Here is a 25857-nt window from a genome sequence, read left to right on the forward strand (position 1 = left end):
GGAAGAATTCTCTTATTTTATCAAAGTTTGTTTTTTCATACATCATTCTTCCTCTTCTATATTGTTCATTTCTTTTCATATATTTTTCTTCATTAAGTTCCAGTTCAATCAATATGTGGTCACTTTTACCTATTGGTGTTTTATATTCAATCTTGTCCACTATTCTAGGTTCAGATGTAATTATTAAGTCTAGCCTCGATGGTTCTTCTTCATTTCTATACCTAGTGTTCTCTTGTATCCATTGTGTCATTGAATGGTCAGTAATCATCTCAAGTAGAGCATTTCCCCATGAGTCATCACCACTCTTTACTGTCATTTCTTCCCAGCAGATTTCTTTGCAATTAAAGTCGCCCATCATAACTATTCTTCCTCCGTCTTCCATTATTTTAGTTAATGCTATCTTTGTGTCCTCTAACATACTTTTATATTCACTCTCCTCCCATGAGGCTGTTTTCGGAGGCACATAATTGATCACAAATTTTCTGCTCTTCTTATCTCTGTCTTCCACTTCTATCATAATCATCTCTACTGTATTCTTTCCATATATGACACCTTTCACGTTTATATCCTTCTTAGTCAGGAACATAACTCCACCCCCTTGCTTTTTCTCTCTGTTTCTAATCCAATAATTGTATGCATCATGTCCTACACTGTTGGGTGGTAGTGGGCCTTTTAATTTTGTTTCTACAATTCCCATTATGTCCGGTTCTTTTTCTTTCAAATAATCATTCAGCTCATTCAATCCTGCTATTAATCCATCTATATTTGTGTAAGACACTCTTAGTTTTCTGCCACTTCCATTGTGTTCTCTGTTTCCCTTATGTTTTTTCTTTTGTATGTCGAACTTCCTTAGTTTCATGTTCACTACTCTCCAATAGAATCTCTCTTTCTCTGACTCCGTTCTGTTCTCGTTTTTTGCCTTAGCTTCCAGTCTTTTCTGCTTTTCTTCCTCTCTTTCCTCTTTATTCATTTCTCTTTTTATCCATATATTTTTGTATTGTTCACTTGTTGCTAGTTTCCCTGTTTTGGATAAGATATTCTCTGCCGTTGTTTGTGACTTGAATTTAATCTTAATTGGTCTGGTCTTGTCTGTGCTATACTTTCCGAGTCTAAATTTCTCTTCGATTTGTTTCATAATTTCTGGTTCATCTTCCTGAACTGATTCTAGTAATTGGCTTACTTTTTCATTTTCCTCTTTGATTCTTGTGGTTCTATCTGGGTTATGTTTCTCTTCCATTCCTAATATAATTATACATTTCTTTTTGTCTGCTAAGTCTCTTACTATATTCTCCTTCTGTCTCATCACTTTAATAACTGAGTTTTCAGTTTGTTCATTCATTTGCTGTCTGATTATGTCAGTGAATGCAACCTTGCTATTTTCTTGAATTTTTTTCCAACCCTCCTTGTTCTCCATATTATTCTCCTTTAAGACTTTATTCTCATCTTTTACTTCTTTTAACTGTTGTTTTAATTCTTCAATTTCCTTAGTTAAGTTTTTGTTCGCCCTCTCTAGTTCTTCCAATTTTTCAATTCTTCGTATTATACTGTCAACATTACCGAACCTACGCTCCAAGTCCTCGTTCATCTTATCGACCTTCTCTTCTAGTCTTGTCAGTCGGGGGGGGGGGGGGTTGTGTCCCCCCCACCCTCTTTAAATCCCTTGAAAATATTCTCATCACTTTCTACTATATTGCTCCTATCTATACCTCTAATCTTCACATTCCTATTAGCCATGTCGTCATCATCCAGCTCGTCTTGCGGTCGTTTGTCCACCTTTCGGCGGCCCGTCAGGGCCAATTCCTCCACCTCCTCATTACCTTCCATTTCCCCAGCAATCCCTCCCCCTCTCCTCTTTCCTTACTTTCCCACTACCCCACGAGCAATTTCCCCCCACCCTGCAAATACAAAAAGGCACTTCTCTTTGCGTTGGGATCCACAATCTGCACTTTTCTTCAGAACGTTCTTCAAGCCGTCCGTTCGTTGAAAGTGTGTGTGTGTGTGTGCGTGTGTGTGCGCGCGCGCGTGCTGTTTATTAATTTTATTTATTTTGAAAAGTAGCCAAAAAGGTTTATCACTGCCCTTAGTGTCAATTTGACTTAAGACTTCCCCATGATGGGTATTGCTGGCATCAGTTGTAAGGATGAATGGTTGATCGACCTGGACTTTTACAGGGACAGAAGTATTGATTAAGCACCCCTTAATTTTTCAAAGGCAGTTTGACAGTTGTCGTTCCAAACGAAAGTAGAGTTTGATCTGGTAAGAGAGGGGAGTTGCAATTTTGGCAAAGAATGGTATGCGTTTCCGGTAGAATCTTCACATCCTCATGAATCTCCTTACCTCCTTCACAGTCGTTGGTGGGCTTTCATTTTCACTGCTGTATCTAAATTCTTAGGGGGGTTTTTGCTACCTTCTACCGAGATTTTATGGCATAAGTTACTTCTCTTAACCCAAAAGTACATTTGCTAATATTTAACTTTAACCCTCTTTTTGTCAAGGGCATGAATAGTTTTTGCAACTATTCTAGGAGTTCTGCAAAGTTAGGGGCCCAAAGATGAGATCATCCAGATATTTTTCACCCAGCTTTTCAGCAATAGGGGGGCTAATACTGAAGCAATGTGCCCAGAGAAAATAGTGGAGGAACAATTTAGTCTAAAAGGTACTGTGCGAAATCTATACAGGGACACCCATCACTAAAGGTAGTGAGGTCACGGCTTTCTTCTGGTGAGGTTTAGAAGTAGGCTTCTCGTATGTCCAATGTTACGTAATATTTATACCCCGTGAATTGTTCTACTGATTCCTCAAGACGGGGAAGAGGGTATATATCGGCAACGAGTATTTACTGATATGGCGTTCTTCGAGACACATTCGCCTACTACTATATGGCTTGTTTACTAACATGATCGGCGATAACCAAGCCGCTGTGGATTGTTCTATGATTTCTCTCTGCTCCATGTTGTTTAACATGTGTAACATGCCAGCAATAATATCCTTTGCCTGTTCTTGGTATCGGTATATAGGCGCATGAGTAGGTTTAATGTGTACCGTAGGACTTTCAATTAACCTAATTCTCTGTCCTCTTGAATGAAGAGAGGGGTGTGTTGGAGAACGAGTTTTTCCAATACTGCCTGTTCGGTCTTTGAGAGGTGCGTCCAATTTTGTAGTGAAAATTTCTCTTTTAATTTTCTATTTCTCGATCCTTCTGTTTTCATTTGGTCTTGGTATGGAAGAAGTTCATTGTGAATACACTGGGTGGTGCTAACTTTCAGTGAGGATGAGTCCTCAACTTGTTTATATGACCCAATGATAGTCCCTTTTTTTTTTATATAGTTTTGATTTCTTTGTGTGGTTTAAGAGAGGAAGAGGAATATGGCTCTTTGTTTACATTCACCGAGTAAAGATGACTGTTTTGGTTGAACTTGGGTAGTTGGTATACAATGAGTGTAGTTTTTGGTATTTCTGCTACTGGGATAGGTACAAATCTAGACTAATAAGGATTGAGCACTACCGGTGTGGTGAGATTAATCTGAATGTAGTTTCTGGAGGTCTCATTCACTGTTACCTGACTTTCACTTACCCTACATACACATGGGCATCCGTAGGGGGGTGGGCAAGGACGGGGGCATTCCCCATGAATTTATGGGGAAAAACAAATAAAGGAAAATACAAAATTGATCAAAAATGACATGGGAAATGTAGTATATACTTGATGAAACTCAAAATGTAACTCGTGTAGATCATGTAAATATATGCCTATGTGGCCAATTTGAAGTATCTTCATATAACCTTATACAATTAACCACATACTGTATGTATAATATCTTTAATTTTGCCCTGTCCACAAAAATTCCTGCGGACACCCCTGTACATACATTGTTACATCGTTTTGGGATGTGATTACAGAATAACGACATACGATGCCTTACCCCACGACAGGACCCTTTACAAAGGATTACAAAGGCGGAGCATGCCGACAGGAGACCTTTTTGTCCATATCAAGGTCGGATGCGAAAAAGTATAATAATGATAAATAAACAAACAAATAAATGAATAAATAAAAACTATAATAAAGTAAATAATAACAAATAAAATAAATGCATAGGTATAGTTAAATCCTATCTCCAACGACACAGCCATTCCTAATAAACATAACAACATAAGAATAAAGGAGACTGCAAGAGACCATATGGCCTACACTAGCCAGCTCCGTATCCATCACCACCTGTCATCCCCATCCATTAAGTTGTCTAATCATTTTTTAAAACAACTGATAGTTTCAGCGCTTACTACATGGTTACTAAGTTTATTCCATTCATCGACCACCCTATTATTAAACCAATTCTTGCCTATTTCCTTCTTAAATCTAAATTTGTCCAGTTTATACCCATTACTGCGAGTCCTGTCCTGTTGTTGTTGTTGTTGTCGTTCCCTAGACTGTCTGTCCGAGCAGTCCCGTCTTCCCAAGGAATGCCACAGCCAAAACTGGATTTTCCCACAAATCCTTTATAGAGTGTATGTTGTGTTGTTTGCGTGCATGATTGTGTATAATGCAGTCTTCCATTATGTGTTGTATGGTATGGGGTGAAGTGTTACATCCTGGGCAGCTGTTCACAATGCGGTCATCCAGCCTCTTCTGGTAGCTTAGAAGTGCTGGGTGGTGACCGCACCGCAGTCTGGCCAGGTGACTCTGTCCTTTCGTGGGAGAGAGGATTCAGAAGGGTGGATATCAGGGGGTCTGGCATGCAGCAGTGTGTTGTCTTTCAGTGTGTTAATGGAGTGGTGAGTGATATGATTATGAATATGTTTCCGGAGGCTGGTATTTGGTGGTTGTGGAGGAAGAGAAGAGAGTATCTGTGTGTGATACAGGTCATTGGGTGTTGTTTTAATGTTTCTTTGTGTGTGTGGGTGTTCTGCTATGTAGTGTAGTGGGTGTGATGTGTTTGTGGTGGCTGCAGCAAGTGTTTGTGTGCCTCTCATGTCGAAGTGGTCCTTGACTTTGAGGACTTTTGTTTCATGGTGTAAATGGTCTGTAGGTGTTGTATTTGTGCAGCCTGTAATTGTTTTTAGGGCTTTGTTTTGTATGATTTGAAGGGTGTTGTGGTGTGTCTCACTGAGATTAGGAGCCCATGCTGGACTCGCATAATTCATCACTGAGCGTATGCATTGTTTGTATATTGTTATATTAGTTTCTTTGTTTTGTCCAAATGTTGTTCCAGTGATTGATTTAAGTGCGTTAAGTCTAGGTGTGCATTTGTTTTTTATGTTTGTGATGTGTTGTTTTATTATGATGACCTTATTTGCATCACCCTTGTTATAGCCTTTGATCCACTTGAACACTTCTATTAGATCACCCCGCACTCTGCGTCTTTCCAGAGAGTGTAAGGCAAATTTCCGAGTCCATGTATCATTTTGGTCATTCTTCTCTGTACTGATTCTAGTGAATTTATGTCCATTCTGTAGGACGGAGACCAAAACTGTACCGCATAGTCAAGGATGGGTCTAACTATCGCTAGATAGTTTAATAATTACCTCTGCACTTCTATTCGTTACCATCCTAGTAATGAAACCTAATGCTCTGTTAGCTTTATTCCTGGCGCTAATGCACTGCTTCCTGGTTTTAAGGTCCGGACTTACCAGAACTCCCAAGTCCCTCTCGTACTCAGATTTTTCTAAAAACGTGTTATCTAAGATGTATCTATTTTCGGGGTTGTGTAGCCCTACGTTTAACACGCTACACTTCGAGATATTGAAGGTCGAAGGGTAAGTTTTGTGGGTTGAAGGGCGAAGGGTAGGTTTTGTGGGTTGCCGTATGTGAAATGTGTTACTCATCAAGTATAGTTATGGGTGTTAGTTCCGTTATATAGGAGTTAGTTGTATGGTTGGGGTGGGGTGGGGTGGCTATATATGGTGTATATATATTAAGTTATGGTAAGTTGGGGTAAGTATGAGAAAGGGTTCAATGGGTCTGTCTGGTAACATTAGGCATCTTGTGTGGTGACACTGCGGGGGCGTCCTGTTTGTCTAACATTGCTCTGAGTCATGTGTTTTGAGATTGGGAAAGTGGTGAGGTCTGCAAGATTGGAGGTCTTGCCAAAGAAGAGTACCAAGTTGCATGTGTGTGGATAACGTGCATGGTTGGTGATGGTTACACCAGAAGCTCATTCTATTCTCTCTATAATTTTCTGACAAACCCTTCCCTTATATTATAGATATTTCTATTTTTTCATATAAGGATATCACTTTCCTGGCACCTGCTCCCCAACATCTCTTTTTAGCTAGAGACATAAAAAACAACCCAGGCCCATACACATGTCTTATGTGCACAAAACTTATACATTTCTCTCACACATCCATCAAATGCAACATATTTTACACAAGGGTCCACCTTACATGCACCACACATTTCAACACAAACCAGTACACAAAGAATTAAAGCTGCATCCACCACACATCAATGCACTACAAACAAAAATACTGAGCACAAAAATACACTGTAAACATACCATGAATAAACACTATTGGTAATATAAAAAATGGTGCATGGACAAATGTTCAAAAGACAACTACTCACAAGATATATGTTCACAGGACAAATACTCTCAAGACAATCGCTCACACCCAAAGTTGAAAAAGCGACAAATACTAAAAAAAACAACCGTGTTTGTTCAACAAAGCTTTATTTATTTCGCAATAATTGCAGGGTTTTTTTTACAGTATCACAGTATTATCATATGGATCCACTTGGATTATCGGTCTTTATAGATGGATGCAGTGTCCTACAATGATGAGGAACTCTTCTAGTATTCTTCGACTTCAATCAAGTCACTGCAAAGAGTCTGAAGTTTCTTTTGAAGCTCTTTGTGGGGTCTACGTTGACAATTCCTTGGTAGCTGTCCTGTAGTGTGCAGTAACGTTTGGGTCGATATCAGTGCGCAGTCCTTCTGAAGAGCTTAAACCGATGTCCAGAATGAAGGATGATGATGTCTTACTAATGATGAAAATGATGTGCTCCATCCTTCACAGCTGTTGTTTGTTTGTGCTTGTCTTTCAAGAGTGTTCTGAAGAACGTTCCGAATGTGCCACACACGTAGAGGAGGTAGTGGAGCATCCTGATGGACTCATGGTGGCTGGACGTGGCAGAAGATACCAGTAACGTGTGTAGCATCATAATAATAAACTAGGTCCTTCAGGCCTTCGGGTATTCTGTTCTTGAGGTATTGCATACCTTCCTGGACCTGGTCTGGGGTTATAATGACCAACCCATCTAGCATTCCGTAGAGGTACTTTATATCCTCATTTGTGTGGTACAGCTTGATCTTGCCCAAGTTTTGATGTTTTCTCAAGATGCTTTGGGTGAGGTGGTAGAAGCAGTCTTGGGTGGTGACTTGAGATCCTACCGCTACTGATACTGACTGAATGGCTGCCAGCTAAAAGTTGGTGACTACGATCCTGGAGTCAGGAAAGATGGACATTTTTCTATTTTGTTGACCACAACCTGCAGCCGTTCTTGGTAAACCTAAGCACACTTTCCAGGGAGAAAGGCATAAACGTAGGAGGCTGTAGTATCTCCAAGAGTTCATATAACATTTAGTTGTTCAAAGATGCTTGGATTGATGGAGCAATTTCCATACATGATCCAGGTGTCAGCTTGTGCAAGATGTCGCAGTTGCTCCTCAGATTCAGATGCATAGACCACAATATGTTGCTGTTCTTCTGGGTCTCAGTCGTGTGTGATGAAGGGCCTTGGAGTTGCTCCACCAGTTTGTGTCCAGTCCTCTATGACTACTAGATCCCGAAGTGACGGAGGGTCCTTAACCCATTCAACTCCGATGACAAGATGTCTTGTCATTTGGTCAAATAAAACAAAAAATCATAATAAAACAACAAAATGTTTGATGATCAAACAGCACCAGAAAAATATGACGTCGTCAGTCCTCCTCGAGGAGGACTGGTGACGTCATATTTTTCTGGTGCTGTTTGATCATCAAACATTTTGTTGTTTTATTATGATTTTTTGTTTTATTTGACCAAATGACAAGACATCTTGTCATCGGAGTTGAATGGGTTAAGAAGGCATCCACGCCGTTGTTGTTGAAGATCTCTCTTATAACATTGGAGATTGCCAATGTTGGCACGGATTTCGTCAGTTACTTGTAGCAGAACTTGAGTCAGAAGTTGGTTTGGACGACTACTTGACTGCTTTGCTTGTGTCTTCATTGTAGTTCTTAGCTTGGTGACTTCTACTCCAGTCCTGTCAGCTGGTTGCTTGTGGTTGATTTACGATCTTGGGTATTCATAGTTGTCATCAATAGATCTCTGCTGTGTCCATTGCCATTTGATCCAGTTCTTGTAGCTCCTTTTCTTGACATATATGTAGCCATGCAGGCAGAGCTTGTCACCACCTCTGTTTGACTTGATGATCTCCATGGTCAGAATTTTCTGATTGACTATGAATCATGACATCCTTATATATAGCCAAAATATTGTTTTACCCGATAAAGGAACTGGGCAAAGTACTCAACACATACCTTATAGTGAACTGCTCAAATAACTATGTTCCTTTGAAAATAATGACAGGAATAAATATTTGAAATATATATATATATATATATATATATATATATATATATATATATATATATATATATATATATATATATAAAAAGTGATGGTGTGAGCTTTTGTCTCCTTCATCTAATGGTGTGAACATCTGTCTTGTGAGTATTTGTCCTGTGAGCATATGTCTTGTGAGCATTTGTCTTATGAGCATTTGTCATGGAATCATAAAAACACATAGAGCTACTTCAGTTCCTACAAAAACACAATGTACACATGTAGAAAACTAAACTAACACTACAACCTACACTACCTACATTCACTGAATATAGGAAACACAAGATGCAACGCAGAGGTGAATTTATGACATTAACACACAAGAGTATATGTTTTCTAACAAAATAATATTAACTAAACAAACACTAACAGACAACCCAGATGAAATAACCATAATACAAACACAGAGAAAACTACTTACAATATCACAAATATTTATGTACGACCTACAACCTCATCCCCCTGTCACAAACCACATATTGACAGGTGACACCACCCAATTTGACTAAACACAAACAACTGAGTAAAGAAAAAACAATAGAGCAATTCCCCAACTTAAACATAAGTGATTCTAGCAACCACCCTATCAGTCAATTTCTTCAACATTACCAAAAATATGAAAAAGAGGGTTCTAAAATGCTACAAGAAGAACTAGACAAATTTTACGAATGGAAGTGGAAGATGAACTTGAACAATATATATATATATATATATATATATATATATATATATATATATATATATATATATATATATATATATATATATATATATTCATTGTATATATGGGCAGGAGATTTTCTCTCAAGCATGTATGGTTAAACTTAATGGCAAGATTATTATTGCAGAGTTTTTTATCTGCCTTTTCTCTTTCTCTGAGAATATTTTTCCCTTCCACGGGAAGTTGTCTTATAATGTCACCATATGACATTGTTTTGTCAGTTACTTTGGGCATGGCTTTACCAAAGTGAAAAACTGGCCAGAACGCGTTTTCACACTACTTAGTGCTTCATCAGTGGCTAGACTGTGAATATCTGATTGAATTATTGTGTTTATATATTGTTGGTGGTGGTCTGATATTACATTTTGGGGCTTCTGATTGGCTAGTGGGCTGGACTGGGACTCCCAAACTATTCTACTTCCTCATTGGTCGGCTGTTGTGTGACGTCATCAGTATTGTGCCTTCTTTCAGTGGGCTTAGATCTCCTTACGCTAGGGAGGGCTTCTAAATCCCTAGTTTGTATATTAAGATTGGGAGATGTTTCTTTAATAAAGAGAGCTTCGAGGATAGGTAGCCTTCTATGGTCTTGATTTGTTGCCAGCACTTCTGTGTTTTCTATTAGAGTTTCTTTATTTAAATTTCTTTTGTGAGCAGAGTGATGGTGGTTTCTGGGAGCTCCTGAAGAGAGGTGGTATGATAACCGGCGTGAGAGCTTCATTGTTGTCATGCCAATATAGTTTGAAGGTTGGGATGCACAGTTCCCAAGTTTACATGTGTACCTATATATGACGTGAGTTCTCTGAAGATCACTTTTACTTTCTCTTATATTATTCTTTAGTAGCAGTTGAGATGTCTTTTTATTTTGATAATATATAATCAGTTGTACTTTAGAGTTTTCTTCTTTAGGTTTAATATTTCTTTTAATAATTTGTTGCATAACCCTTTCATCTTCTTTGTAGGCTGTGGAGAAGAAGGACTTATAGTAGATTTTAATCAGGTTTTTGGCGTTAATGTCCTGTGGGATTTTGTCTGGGTGGCTTTTGTCCTGGTACCATTTGTCTAAAGTTCTTTTTGTGATTCGCTCTATATCCTTATTGGCGAATCCATTATTCATAAGGGTCTGAGAAGCTCTTTCTAACTCATTATGTACTGTTTCCCAATTATTACAGTGACTAAGCGATCTTCTAATATAAGCGCTGATGGTAGAATCTTTGTATCTTTGGGGACATTCGCTAGTCCCATTTAGGCAATGTCCTGAATTAGATGCTTTTATGTACACAGATGTGTCATAAGTGCCTTCATCTCTCTGTTTTACTAATGTGTCTAAAAAGGGAAGGGACCCATTTATGCTGTGCTCAATTGTAAAACTGATGCCAGATGTCTCTATTAATCGTTCTTTTAAATCGTCTATTTGTTGGCAATTTTCAGCTTTGACGAAAATATCGTCTATATATCTGCAGTAAATGTGAGGTTTTTGCAGATTTGCAAACTACAAACAACAAGCTACGTCCAATTATCTCACAGATACCATTACCAATTTACAAAATTGCCAAAAAAACCTGGCTGAAATCCTCACATCTTACACTCCCGCTGACTACAATGTCAAATCCGCCACTGATTTTCTAGATCTTTTAGCAAACAATAACTCAAAAGGCATTATCGCTTCGTTAGATGCGGAGTCCCTCTATACTAACATCCAAGTTGACCGCACTATTCAATATATAATAGACAGAGTTTATCACAATGATACCACTCCTAACTGTGATATCCCAGAGAAAGTAATGAAAGACCTTTTGGAATGTTGCACCAAAGAAGCCCCCTTTATGTGCCCTAGAGGAAATAAATATTGCCAAACCGATGGTGTTGCAATGGGATCACCACTTGGAGTACTTTTTGCTAACTTTTTTATGGGTACCATCGAAAATGAAATTTTCGCAAATCTGCAAAAACCTCACATTTACTGCAGATATATAGACGATATTTTCGTCAAAGCTGAAAATTGCCAACAAATAGACGATCTAAAAGAACGATTAATAGAGACATCTGGCATCAATTTTACAATTGAGCACAGCATAAATGGGTCCCTTCCCTTTTTAGACACATTAGTAAAACAGAGAGATGAAGGCACTTATGACACATCTGTGTACATAAAAGCATCTAATTCAGGACATTGCCTAAATGGGACTAGCGAATGTCCCCAAAGATACAAAGATTCTACCATCAGCGCTTATATTAGAAGATCGCTTAGTCACTGTAATAATTGGGAAACAGTACATAATGAGTTAGAAAGAGCTTCTCAGACCCTTATGAATAATGGATTCGCCAATAAGGATATAGAGCGAATCACAAAAAGAACTTTAGACAAATGGTACCAGGACAAAAGCCACCCAGACAAAATCCCACAGGACATTAACGCCAAAAACCTGATTAAAATCTACTATAAGTCCTTCTTCTCCACAGCCTACAAAGAAGATGAAAGGGTTATGCAACAAATTATTAAAAGAAATATTAAACCTAAAGAAGAAAACTCTAAAGTACAACTGATTATATATTATCAAAATAAAAAGACATCTCAACTGCTACTAAAGAATAATATAAGAGAAAGTAAAAGTGACCTTCAGAGAACTCACGTCATATATAGGTACACATGTAAACTTGGGAACTGTGCATCCCAACCTTCAAACTATATTGGCATGACAACAATGAAGCTCTCACGCCGGTTATCATACCACCTCTCTTCAGGAGCTCCCAGAAACCACCATCACTCTGCTCACAAAAGAAATTTAAATAATGAAACTCTAATAGAAAACACAGAAGTGCTGGCAACAAATCAAGACCATAGAAGGCTACCTATCCTCGAAGCTCTCTTTATTAAAGAAACATCTCCCAATCTTAATATACAAACTAGGGATTTAGAAGCCCTCCCTAGCGTAAGGAGATCTAAGCCCACTGAAAGAAGGCACAATACTGATGACTTCACACAACAGCCGACCAATGAGGAAGTAGAATAGTTTGGGAGTCCCAGTCCAGCCCACTAGCCAATCAGAAGCCCCAAAATGTAATATCAGACCACCACCAACAATATATAAACACAATAATTCAATCAGATATTCACAGTCTAGCCACTGATGAAGCACTAAGTAGTGTGAAAACGCGTTCTGGCCAGTTTTTCACTTTGGTAAAGCCATGCCCAAAGTAACTGACAAAACAATGTCATATGGTGACATTATAAGACAACTTCCCGTGGAAGGGAAAAAGATTCTCAGAGAAAGAGAAAAGGCAGATAAAAAACTCTGCAATAATAATCTTGCCATTAAGTTTAACCATATATATATATATATATATATATATATTTATATAAATTTATATATATATATATATATATATGACAGTCGCATGCAGGATTCGAACCCACTGCTTTCGGCCACTCGTAAGATCACCTTCACAGAGCCTTAACCCACTACACCAACAGAATCTTTAAAAGCATTGAAACTTGGAATCGAACTGATTCCCGAAAATGGGAAAGATCACTAATCTGCGACCCAAATTCCTGTTTTACACAAGGCCTAAGCCCACCAGTGGTAGGGGGTAAGAATCGAAACAAATCCTTCTCACCCTTTTGCCATTGTAACTATGAGAGAAATTCACTAGTAACAATGACATTAATCTGACAATAATCATGACAGTCGCATGCAGGATTCGAACCCACTTCTTAAGCCACCCGTAAGATTACCTTCACAGAGCCTTAACTCACTACACAACAGAGATTGTAAAAGCCTTGAAACATGGAATCGAACTAATTCCCAAGGATAGGAAAGATCACTTATCTGCGACCCCAATTCCTGTTTTACACATGGCCCAAGCCCACCAGTTGGCAAGGGATAAGGATCGGAACAAATCCCTTTTACGCTTTTCGCCATTGTAACTATAAGAAAAATTCACTAGTAACAGCGACATCAATCTGATAATTTATATGACAGTCGCATGCAGGATTCGAACCCACTGCTTTCGGCCACCCGTAATATCACCTTCACAGAGCCTTAACCCACTACACCAACAGATTGATGTCGCTATTACTAGCGGATTTCTCTCATAGTTACAATGGCGAGAAGCGTGAAAGGGATTTGTTCCGATACTTACCCCTTGCCAACTGGTGGGCTTGGGCCTTGTGTAAAACAGGAATTGGGGTCGCAGATTAGTGATCTTTTCTGTTCTCGGGAATTTGTTCCGATCCTTACCCCTTGCCAACTGGTGGGCTTGGGCCTTGTGTAAAACAGGAATTGGGGTCGCAGATTAGTGATCTTTCCTATCCTCGGGAATCAGTTCGATTCCAGGTTTCAAGGCTTTTACAGTCTCTGTTGGTGTAGTGGGTTAAGGCTCTGTGAAGGTGATCTTACGGGTGGCCGAAAGCAGTGGGTTCGAATCCTGCATGCGACTGTCATGAAAATTATCAGGTTTATGTCGTTGCTACTAGCAAATTTCTCTCATGGATACATATATATATATATATATATATATATATATATATATATAATATATATATGTGCACTAAAAACCCAATATTATTTGGATTTAAATATCAAAATGGCTTACGAACATCTTATCACCATTCGTAGGGTGTTTTTTCTGGATCACACATAAAACATTCTGAAGATTTTATAAATAAGATCAAGAGTCATCATATTCCGGGAAGTAGTAAATTGTTAAGCCTAGATATAGTGTCTTTATTCACGAACATCAATGTAGCAGAAGTTTTAAAGTTCCTGGAAAATAAATTACAGCACTATCAAGATCAACTTCCCATCTCAGTAAATAAAATAATTAATTTGACAAAATTATGTGCTGGCACAAATGCATTTTCGTTCAATGATAAATATAACAAGCAAAAATTTGGCTGTTCAATGGGATCCAATCTCTCTCCAGTGCTAGCAAATTTATATATGGAATATTTCGAGACGGTACTTCTGCAGGACAGAAAACCCCACGGAATGTTCTGGTATAGATATGTAGATGACATCTTCACGATTTGGGATGAAGAGTGAGGTTCATTTAATTATTTCTTCAATAGACTTAACCACCTTACTACTAACATTAAATTTAAAGTGGAATGGGAAGTGGATAACAGATTACCATTTTTGGACATCCTAGTCATGAGACATCAGGATCTTCTTTCTTTCACAGTGTACAGAAAACCCACACACACGGGGAGTTATGTACACTTCTACAGCAACCATCCTGATAATATCAAATATAGTGTTGCTTCGGGTCTTTTTCTAAGGGCACTAAGATTATGTAGCCCATCTTATTTAGATTCAGAAATTTCTATCATCAAAACTCAGTTAAAAAGACTAGGATACCCAGACGGGTTTACAAATAAAGCCTTAAGCAAGGCCAAAACCAGTTATTATAAATCCACTTCCCATCCATCTCAATATCATAAATGGAACAAACACTGCCTAAAACTTCCTTTTAACCAATCCATCAATAATTTCTCTCAAATGTTGCCAAAAGATAACGTAAATATCATTTTTAGTTATTCCAACAATCTCTTCAGAAAAGTAGTTAACGTTCATCACAGACCAACAGAAGACATAAATCCCGGAGTTTACAAATTACCCTGCTAAGATTGTGATGAAGTGTATTGGGGACAAACGGGCAGGGAATTAAAAACGAGAATTAAAGAACATAAAAACTCAGTAAAATATGCTCAACATAACTCCGCGGTATTTCAACACGTAGCCAACAATAATCACAGAATAAATTGGGACGAGGCAAAAACCATTTTCAAATCCAAATGTAGTTATAAAAGGAAAATTATTGAATCTTCCTTAATAAAACAATTCCCGAATTTTAATATCTCAAAAGGCCAATGGTCACCAGATTATATAACCACCTTGGCAGTTAATAAATTATTTCCTCATATTGTAAAAGCGGACGATTTACCACATAACCCGCGTAACAATATAGATGCCACATGAGATGTCTTGTCCATGTTCCCTAACTTTACCTCTCTCATCTGTATATAAGATATGTATGTTCTCTTGTCTATGTATTCCGCTTGAAGAGGATCACAGCAAGTGATCGAAATATACGGAAATTCATTATTCCCTTCTTTTCTTAAATCCAAATAATAGTGGGTTTTTGTGCAATTACCAATGCGTAACGACATTACTGGACAGTGATATATATATATATATATATATATATATATATATATATATATATATATATATATATACATATGTATATATATATATATGTATTAAGAGGAGTAGAGGGAAACACACAAGTAGAACAGGAGTTTATTCCTTGACTAGTTTCGCACAGTGATGCTTCTTCACTGTGCGAAACTAGTCAAGGAATAAACTCCTGTTCTACTTGTGCGAAACTAGTTCTACTGTGCGAAACTAGTCAAGGAATAAACTCCTGTTCTACTTGTGTGTTTCCCTCTACTCCTCTTACAACCTGTCAGGATGTCTTCACATATATATATACATAAAATCTTGAAACTAGGTGTCATGTTCCATGACGCGTCACTGACACAAAAGGACCCGGGTATGACGCCATGAGTGAAATTTTGAAAGCCTTTTCATACATAAATAAAGAATTAGATGGTTGTGTGGAGCTGGGCAAATTGTGATAGAATAGGCCTATGTTGGCACACATCGGCACTTGTGCCTGGCACTGATGTCGTGCAGTTCTGCTATAGAAGGAAAAAGATGCAAGCGTCTCTAAGACTCCTGCCTGCGCCTCTGTACTTACCCCATCGATTCTTGTTTATAAGTTAAAAGCCATATATTTTTCTTATATCATCATGTAAATTAAATTAGCTGCACTCCACCTTTCCTTATCCAAGTCAAACGAAATCGATCCTATAAAAAAGGGGCAAATAGAGGTACTAGATACAGGATTGTAGGACCTGTACTGATCACAGCCGAGATGTGATACATCAACTTAAATGCAGTCTAGTTCGTGACACTAGGTCAAAGTATGTAACAAAAATAAATAAATAAATAAATAAATAAATGAGTATATAGATAAATAGAAAATGGGATATATAAAATGGAAGATAAACCAATACCAAAGGTAAAGAAAAAATAATTAGGGGGATGATCTGTTACTGGAAAGGCATTTACATTTAAACAAAATAACATACATATACCTACATACATATACCAAGGCTTTTTCCCCCTTACAAGGGAGGTAGCCAAAAAGGAAAAGGCATTAAATCACTCCCATCCATTCCACCCCTGAATACACTCCACATCCCCTCCACCCTCCCTCTTATCTTAGCACCTCCTGGATGACGGGTCATCCCTGCACCTTGTCCACTGCCCTGGGTCAGAAGCAGTGTCGCAAGACACAGCACATCCACAGCAAGGGCGCTTCATTACATCAGCGACACCCCCTCTCCGTCCCCTCATGCATAAAAGGAGAAAACGGGGAGAAATCCCTTCGGGCTGCGTCAAATTTTGCTCACACATACTACCTCACCCCCCATCTCCCCGCCCATTCCACCTCATGCATCACAACATCATCCATATACAACCATTCTCCATTCACCCCTGTCTTCTGTCCTCTCCCGTCCTTCCTCAACAGACATTCCCCTCTTCCCCAAAGCCCCCTTCACCCCATCCATCCACCTCATCCTAGGACGTCCCTTCATGTTCACTCCCGCCACATCTGCCTTCCACACCTCTTTTACTAGTCTTTCTTCACTCATTCTTTCCATGTGTCAAACTCCTTCTCTTTTCCTCTCTTATGTTCCATGTTTCTGCCCCATACAGTTCTGTTGTTGTTGTTGTTGTTGTCGTTCCCTAGACTGTCTGTCCGAGCAGTCCCGTCTCCCCAAGGAAGGCCACAGCCGAAACTGGGTTTTCCCACAAATCCTTTATAGAGTGTATGTTGTGTTGTTTGCGTGCATGATTGTGTATAATGCAGTCTTCCATTATGTGTTGTATGGTATGGGGTGAAGTGTTACATCCTGGGCAGCTGTTCACAACACGGTCGTCCAGCCTCTTCTGGTAGCTTAGAAGTGCTGGGTGGTGACCGCATCGCAGTCTGGCCAAGTGGACTCTGTCCTTTCGTGGGAGAGAGGATTCAGAAGGGTGGATATCAGGGGGTCTGGCATGCAGCAGTGTGTTGTCTTTCAGTGTGTTAATGGAGTGGTGAGTGATATGATTATGAATATGTTTCCGGAGGCTGGTATTTGGTGGTTGTGGAGGAAGAGAAGAGAGTATTTGTGCGTAATAAAGGTCTTTGGGTGTAGTTTTAATGTTTCTTGGTGTGTGTGGGTGTTCTGCTATGTAGTGTAGTGGGTGTGATGTGTTTGTGGTGGCTGCAGCAAGTGTTTGTGTGCCTCTCATGTCGAGGTGGTCCTTGACTTTGAGGACTTTTGTTTCATGGTGTAAATGGTCTGTAGGTGATGTATTTGTGCAGCCTGTAATTGTTTTTAGGGCTTTGTTTTGTATGATTTGAAGGGTGTTGTGGTGTGTCTCACTGAGATTAGGAGCCCATGCAGGACTCGCATAATTCATCACTGAGCGTATGCATTGTTTGTATATTGTTATATTAGTTTCTTTGTTTTGTCCAAATGTTGTTCCAGTGATTGACTTAAGTGCGTTAAGTATAGGTGTGCATTTGTTTTTTATGTTTGTGAGGTGTTGTTTGAAAGACATGGATGTATCGTATGTTACACCAAGAATTTTCGGTGTGTTTGTGTGTGGTATTAGAGTGTTGTTGATGTAGAGATGAGGTATGTATTTGTGTTCTTTTGTCCAGTTGGTGATAAGTGTTGCTGTAGATTTGGTTGGAGCTATTTTGAGTCTGTTTGTGATGAACCATGTGTTGAGTGTGTCAAGGTAAGGCTGGATTATTTCTGCAGCTTTGTCTGTGTTACGATGTGTGCATGTGATTGTTAAATCGTCTGCGTAGGAAGAGATTTGTATTTCTGAGGTGTCTGGCGTGGGTAAGTCATGCATGTATAGATTAAATAATGTGGGGGATAGAACTGAGTCCTGTGGTACTCCGTTCTTAATGTTTCTGATGTGCGATGATTGGCCATTATATGACACATGAGCATTCCTGCCTGCCAGATAATTGGCCAGCCATCTTTTGGTGTTATTGTGCATGTCTGTGTTATATATTTTATTTGTTAGGTTGTGGCGGGGGATAGCATCAAAAGCTTTACTAATGTCCAATGTTATAAGAAGTGTTCTGTGGTGGGGCCTATCTGAATTGATGCCATCTAAGATTCTTTGTGTGAGGTTTGTCAGAAGAGTGTTTGTGGAGTGTAGTGGCCTAAAACCGTGTTGTGAGTCAGCAAGGGGAATATATGGTGTGGCAAGTTTAAGTATTAGGCGTTCAATGACTTTAGAGGGGGTGCAGAGAAGTGTGATTGGGCGGTGCGATGTTGGGATTGTTGGGTCTTTGTTCGGTTTTGGAATGGTGATTATTTTACCATGCTTCCAGATGTCGGGTATAGTGTTGTGTGAATAGCTGTAGTTTGCAATGTTTGTGAGTGCGTGTATACCTTGTGGTCCAATGTGTTTTAGGTGGATGTTGCTTATGTTATCAGGGCCACAGGCAGATGAGTGCTTGAGATTATGCATTATGAGTTTTGTCTGACTGTCTATGAAGGGTGTATAGTCTGAGTCTGTGGGAAAGTCTTTCTTACGTCGAATGGTGCGTCGGTCGTCAGGGTGAGATGTAAGATGGCACAATCACTCCTTCATACAGTCTCCTCTTAGCATCCATTCCCAAATGTCTATTCCTCATTACACTCTTTAATCCACCAAGACATTTACTCGCTTCTCTCAATCTACATTCTACCTCCACCTTCACTCCATCTTTTCCTGTCACATTTGCACCCAAGTATATAAAACTATCCACTTCCTCCAGTCGCTCTCCCTTAATGCTCACTTCCAGTCTACTGCCACTTTCACCCCTTGTGCATCTCATCACCTTACTTTTACCCACAGTTATCTTTAGCTTTCTTCTATCACATACTCTCCCAAACTCTGTCACCAACTTCCTCAATCCCTCCTCCGATCCTGCCACAAGCGCAGTGTCGTCCGCAAACAACAGTTGGCTCACCTCCCACTTTTCTCCATTTTCTTTAACCATCTCCAATCCTTGACCCACTACCCTTGCATTTACCTCTCGCACCACCCCATCCATGTATAAGTTGAACAGCCAGGGCGACATAACGCATCCTTGACGAAGTCCCACCTTTACCTCGAACCACTCACTCTGTCCATTTCCAATCCTGACACAAGCTCTACTACCCTCATAAAAACTCTTGACAGCTCCTAGAAGCTTTCCTCCTATCCCGTATATCCGCAAAACCTCCCACAGTGCCTTCCTGTCTACCCTGTCGTAAGCCTTTTCCAGATCCATAAAAGACCAAAGAAACATCCTTCCCCATTCCTATAGCTTTCTCACATATCTGTCTTACCACAAAGATCTGATCTACACAACCTCTACCCGTCCTAAATCCACACTGTTCCACACCAATTACTCCCTCTGTTCCTCTCCTAATCCTCTCAATCAAGATCCTCTCATAAGCCTTCCCAACTACACTTAACAAGCTAATCCCCCTGAAACTACTACATTCACACTTGTCCCCTTTTCCCTTGTAAAGTGGAACTATACAGGCACTCCTCCAGTCCTCCAGCACTCTACCCTCTCTCCAGCAAACATTAAATAACCTCACCAGCCAGTCCACCATCACTGTACCTCCTTTTTTTAGACATTCTGCATGGCATCCATCCAGACCAGGTGCCTTACCTGCTTTCATCATCTTAATAACTGTCTTCACTTCATCCTTCCTTATTTCTCCTCCATTTTCCTCACTCATCACGGTCGTTTTCTTAGCATTTCCCACTGCAGCTATCTTTCCCTCCCTATCCTGCTTCACATTTAGCAACTCCCAAAAATACTCTGCTCATCTTCCCCATACTGCCTTTTCTTCCATTATCACCTCTCCATCTGCACCTTTTACCTTTTCTTCTCTACTTGATTCGCCTCCTCTTCCTCTCTTAATTTCTTTCCAAAACATCTTTTTATTACTTTCAAGATTTTCTGTCATACTATTACCCCATTTCAAATCTGCTCTCCTCTTTGCCTCCTTTACCTTTTACTTTACTTCTCTTTTCTTTTCTTTGTACCTCTCATATGACTCCCTTGTCCTATTTTGTAACCAATCTGAGAAAGCTCGCTTCTTCTCTTCTACAACCTTCTTTGTTTCCTCATCCCACTGTTCACTACCCTTCCTTCTATTTCCTCCTGTCCTTCTTGTTCCACACACCATCTTTGCACACTTTTTGACTCCCTCCTTGAACCATCCCCATTCCTCCTCCACACCTAGCTCTACTCTATCCTTCATTCCCTCCCACTCCTCCTTCAGCTTCTTCTTGTACTCCTTCTCCTTTTCCTTTTCATTTAAAGAGTTCACTCTAAGCACCTCCCTACCTTTTGTCCCTTTCCTCTTTCTCCATCTATCCTCCACTCTCAACTTACCTTCCACCAAAAAATGATCTGATATTCCCCCACCCTCTCCCCTTAGCACATGTACATCCTTAACTCTTCCTATCATAATCCTTATTACCACTACATAGTCCATTAACGCTCTATCTACCACCCTTCCATCCACCACCCTCTCCCGTGTGTACTTATGCTTGACTTTCTTCCGAAACACTGTATTTGCTATCATCAACTCTCTAGACACATTTCCACCATTAACTCTCCACTACGATTCTTTCCTGGAACTCCACATTTCCCAACCACTCCATCAATTGGACCATTTCCTACCCTAGCATTAAGGTCTCCCAGTACTATTACATTGACATTTCTCCCTAAATCCTCTATGTACTCATTTAAATATATCCAAAAGCCCTCCCTTTCTTCTACACTCTTCTCACTGCCAGGCCCATATGCACTTACAAAGACCCACATCTCCTTTCCCAGTTTCACCTTCATCCACACTATCCTTGAGGAAACCTCCTTCCACTCTACTACACATTTACCTATCTCTTCACTTACTAGTATAGCCACCCCTTCCTTCCCTCGCCCTCTCTTCACTCCTGATAACCTTTCACTTACACCCCCAAACTTACACTCACCCTTCCCTTTCAACTTAGTTTCACTCAAAGCCAACACATCCATCTTTCTTCTCACAAACATACTACCTATCTCTTCCCTTTTACTCTCATCTGTACCACATCCATGCACATTAAAAGACCCAAACCTTAGGGTGCTGGTCGGAAAACTCCTATACCCTCTTATGCCTTTACTTTTTTTAGGAATGTCCCCTGTGGGGCTACAAGGAGAAGGATGCCTAGTCCCAATCCCTGTCCCTTTCTTCTTGCCTCTTACGATCCAAGTGGAAATACTTGGTGGCAGTATTCTTTTCCCCCACCACAGGGAACACAAAATAACAGCAGGAGAGATTTATAACTTGCTGGTTTATATAAGTGTGATGGAAGATATCATGATGAAAAAAGTCTGATTCATCCCAGACTGGATGATGTGGACATTTCACATAAGGAAATATATAAGAAAAATAGAGAAAATACAAGGAACAACAGTAAAGATGATCATACACTTAACTGATGAGACATAAGAAAAGGTTGAAAAATAGGGACTTCCCACATTAAAAGAGCAAGAGGTGATATGATAATGTTATTTAGATTGGAAGGAGGTATGAAAATGGACTGAGATGTGCTGCCAGTATGAGCTAAACAATCAACAAGAGGACATGGTAGAAAGTTGAAAAAATTGGAATTGTTTAAAGGATGTTAGAGAGTAGTTTTCCACATCCATGGATTTGTGAAACAAGTTGGAAGAAAAAATAATCCATGACAACAACATATATGAATTTGAGGTAAACTTTGACTAGTGGAGGAAATCAGGTGGGAGCCCATAAACACAGCATTAATTTTGTATATTGTAACTAGGTACAGTAATTATCTCTTACACCTGGATAAGGAGGTGTGAAACATAGGAAGAGAGAAAAGAAGTGGTAGAAGCTTAAAAAATAAATAAATGAATAAATAAAAGAATGAACAGGAGAGACAGAAAAGGACAAAGTTGAGTTTGACTGGAAGGTGAAAGATCATAAGATAATGATGTCCCTAAAAGAAAAAGTAGAATAAAAGCAATAAACGACTAAGAGAACAGTGATTATTTAAAAGAGAAACAACCAGATATAATGTGCTTTGCCAAAGCAAAATTTAATTAAAATACTGATGTTCAGCTGGGTGAGGGAAAATATAGCATATGAAGAAAAGACAGGTGAGCAAAAATGGGAGGTGGTGTAAGGATGGCAGTGAAAAGTAGAATCAAGGTGTAAGAAGTGAAAATAAGGAGTAAGAATGGTTAAGATAATATATACAAGAATTACAAGTCAAGTGAGGGTGGAAAAAAAGACACTGCAGTGACATACATCCCTCCAAAAATAAGAGCATAAAAATAAAGCAGAATATAAAGAATTTATGAGAAATACAACCAAGTAATTGAAATGAATATTCAAAGAAAGAGTAAAAACATAATGCTGATGGGCATTCTTAATTGTAAAGAGGTAATATAGGAGAAATGGGAAACAAGTCAGGATTTCATCATTACCAAAGAACTTAAGGTGATTGAACTATTCAGTTACTGATACCTAGTGGGGAAGAGTGATCATGTGATCCATGAATTTATGCTAAAAGTAGAGAAAACAAGAATAAGTGAAGAAATATACAGACAATGAAGATACATCTAGGACAAAACTAACTTTTGATGAACTGTAAATTTGCTTTGAAGCAGATTGGAGAAAATGAGATGAAAATAACCGAGATGAAATAGGATTTTTTCTGAAAATCTACATTACAGTAGTGAAAAGTACATGCCAAAGATGAATGAGACATTGTACAAAAAAGGACTGGTTCAATAAAATATGTGCAGTGGCAAAATAAAAAAGAAACATGGTATAAAATAGCAAAAAGAGCTAAAATGATACAAGATAAATACAAAAAAAGCCAGAAATAAATATGAAAAAGTAAGAAAAGAAGAGGAAATGAGCATTTGGGTAGTTGTAGCTGACAAGTCTAAGGATCATCTAAACTGTTCTTCAGATTTGTGAATGGTAAGCTAAAACACAGATAAGTAATATCTAAGTTGAATGTTGAAGGGAAGCAAGAAAGCAAGCTGAGATAATAAATGCTTCCAATCAATATTCAATAAAGAAGAAGAGTTTGTGGGAGAAAATAGGGAAAATCAATAGAACTAAGTCAAATGTTCAAACTACTTAAGAAATTATCTATATACCAATAGGCTTCTTCCCCCTTATAACAAAGGTAGCTAGCCAAGGCATGCAACCACCTCCACCCATCCTACTCCCATCCATACCCATTTCCCTTTTATCTTAGCTCCATGTGGATGAAGGGTCATCCCTGTCCCCTGCCCACTGCCTAGGTAAGAAGCAGTGCAGTAAGATACAGTATATCCAGATCAAGGCCAGCCTCACTTGAATAGAAACCCTATCTCCTCATCCTCTCCAGCATATATTGAGAAGACAAGGAGAAATTCCTTTGGGCTGCATTGATTTATATTTCATTCACAATCACTTTCCATTTACACTTATCTCTTGCCTTCTCCCTTCTCTACTCAATAGACTTAACAATATTTTACTCAATGGCCTCTTTATCCCATCCATCCATCCATCTCATTCTTGGTCTTCCCCTCAAGTTCACTCCATCTACTTCTGCCTTCCACACTCTTTCCATAAGTCTTTCCTCACTCATTTTTTCCATATGCCCAAACCATCCCTTTATTCTTTCATCTACACTCTTTCTGCCATCTCAGTTTCCACCCCTACTCTCCTCCTCACTTTTCCTTTTCTCAGCCTATCCAACCTCATAACCCCCAACATGGTTCTCAGATAATTTCAAACACATTTAAATTTCTTTCTGCCTCCCTTAAATTCCAAATCCCCAACCTATACAGTGTTGTAGGGACAATAACTAATTCATACAATCTTCTCTTTGCATCTATCCCTAGATATCTATTTCTCATAACACCTCTCATTCCCCAAGGGCATTTACTTGCTTTCTTCACTTTACAGTTTACCCCCAACCCCTACTCCTCCACTCCCTACTACATACAAACCTAAATATTTAAGACTATCCACTTCCTTTAACGTTTCTCCTTTAAGACTTACCTCCAAATTACTGCCACCCTGCACGGCTCGATGGTGCAGTGGTACCATTCTCGACCGTTGATTCAGAGATACGAGTTCAAGTCCTGCCCAGGGCTGAAAAAAAGTTCAGCAAATCTGCACTACGAGCCAGAATTCCAGTTTTGGTGGGCAAATAGATTGAGCCATATATGAGGTCTAAGCTCTCATCTGGAAGGGTAAAGCTGTCGATCATGAGTCCAACATGTGATCAAAGACCATGGTGAACCCCTTGAAATCTCATCACTTTGCTTTAACCCACATTTACTTACAACTTTTATTGTATATCTTCCCAAACTCCATCACCTAATTGCCTCTGACCCTCCTCGGACCAAACCACAATTGTAGTGTCTTTAGCAAACAACTGCTGGCTCCCCTGCAATTTCCCTCCAGTTTCTCTAGCCATCTCCAATTGTTTACGTGGATAGGATGGCACAGGAGGTAGATGCAAGGGTGCATCTACCTCCTGTGCCATCCTATCCACGTAAACATTGAACAGCCATGGCAACATAACTCTGGTGCAACCCTACTCCCTCTCACCATTCCCAACCTTAACATAAGCTCTACTATTCATGTAAAAGTCTTTGACTGCCCTTAACAACTTTCCCCGTATCCCATATATCTTAAATACCTCCCACAATGCAACCCTGTCATATGCCTTTTCTAAATACATAAAATTTCAAGAAATATCCCAATCTTTTGCCAAAATTTTCTCACAAATCTGCTTTACTACATAATTTTGATTCACACATTCTCTATTTTTTCTAAGCCCACTCTGTTCCTCATGTATCCCTCTGTTCCCCTCCTCATCCTCTTAATCAACACCCTCCCATATTCCTTTCCAACTACACTCAAGAAACTGGAAGTGATAAAGACTTCAGGACTAGATGGGATTTCAAACTGGATACTGAAAAAGTGTAGAAATCTATTAGTGGATAAAATACACCAAATGATTCCATGTTCACTGGAAGAGCAGATCGCGCCACTGGACTGTAAATCTGCATATGTAGTACCTATATTCAAGGAAGTAAACATGGAGGTACTACTAAATTATAGACCAGTGTCTTTGTCCAGTATAATAGCTAAAATGTGTGAAAAAAATTGTAAAATATAGAGAAATAGGATACTTGGAAGAGAAAGGAATTATGGCTGACAATTTGGATTTAGAATAGGAAAGTCTTGCGTAACCGACCTGCTAATTTTTCATTAAAGAGTGGTTGATATATATACATACATATACCAAGGCTTTTTCCCCCTTACAAGGGGGGTAGCCAAAAAGAAAAAGGCATAAAATCACTCCCACCCATTCCAT

At 39.2% G+C, this 25857-nt stretch overlaps 1 protein-coding gene across 1 annotated transcript in view; it reads right to left on the minus strand.

Moving 5' to 3' along the window:
• LOC143039239 (uncharacterized) overlaps positions 1-25857 on the minus strand; it is a 269379-nt gene that overhangs the window by 97321 nt on the left and 146201 nt on the right. Inside the window, exon 3 of the mRNA XM_076209108.1 lies at positions 24531-24623. Coding sequence (XP_076065223.1) covers positions 24531-24623 — 93 coding nt within the window. The remainder of the gene's footprint in view (positions 1-24530; positions 24624-25857) is intronic.

This window comes from Oratosquilla oratoria, chromosome 26 (genome assembly GCF_046742065.1).
Source record: "Oratosquilla oratoria isolate Oo_2021 chromosome 26, ASM4674206v1, whole genome shotgun sequence".
Taxonomy (NCBI): Eukaryota; Metazoa; Arthropoda; class Malacostraca; order Stomatopoda; family Squillidae; genus Oratosquilla; species Oratosquilla oratoria.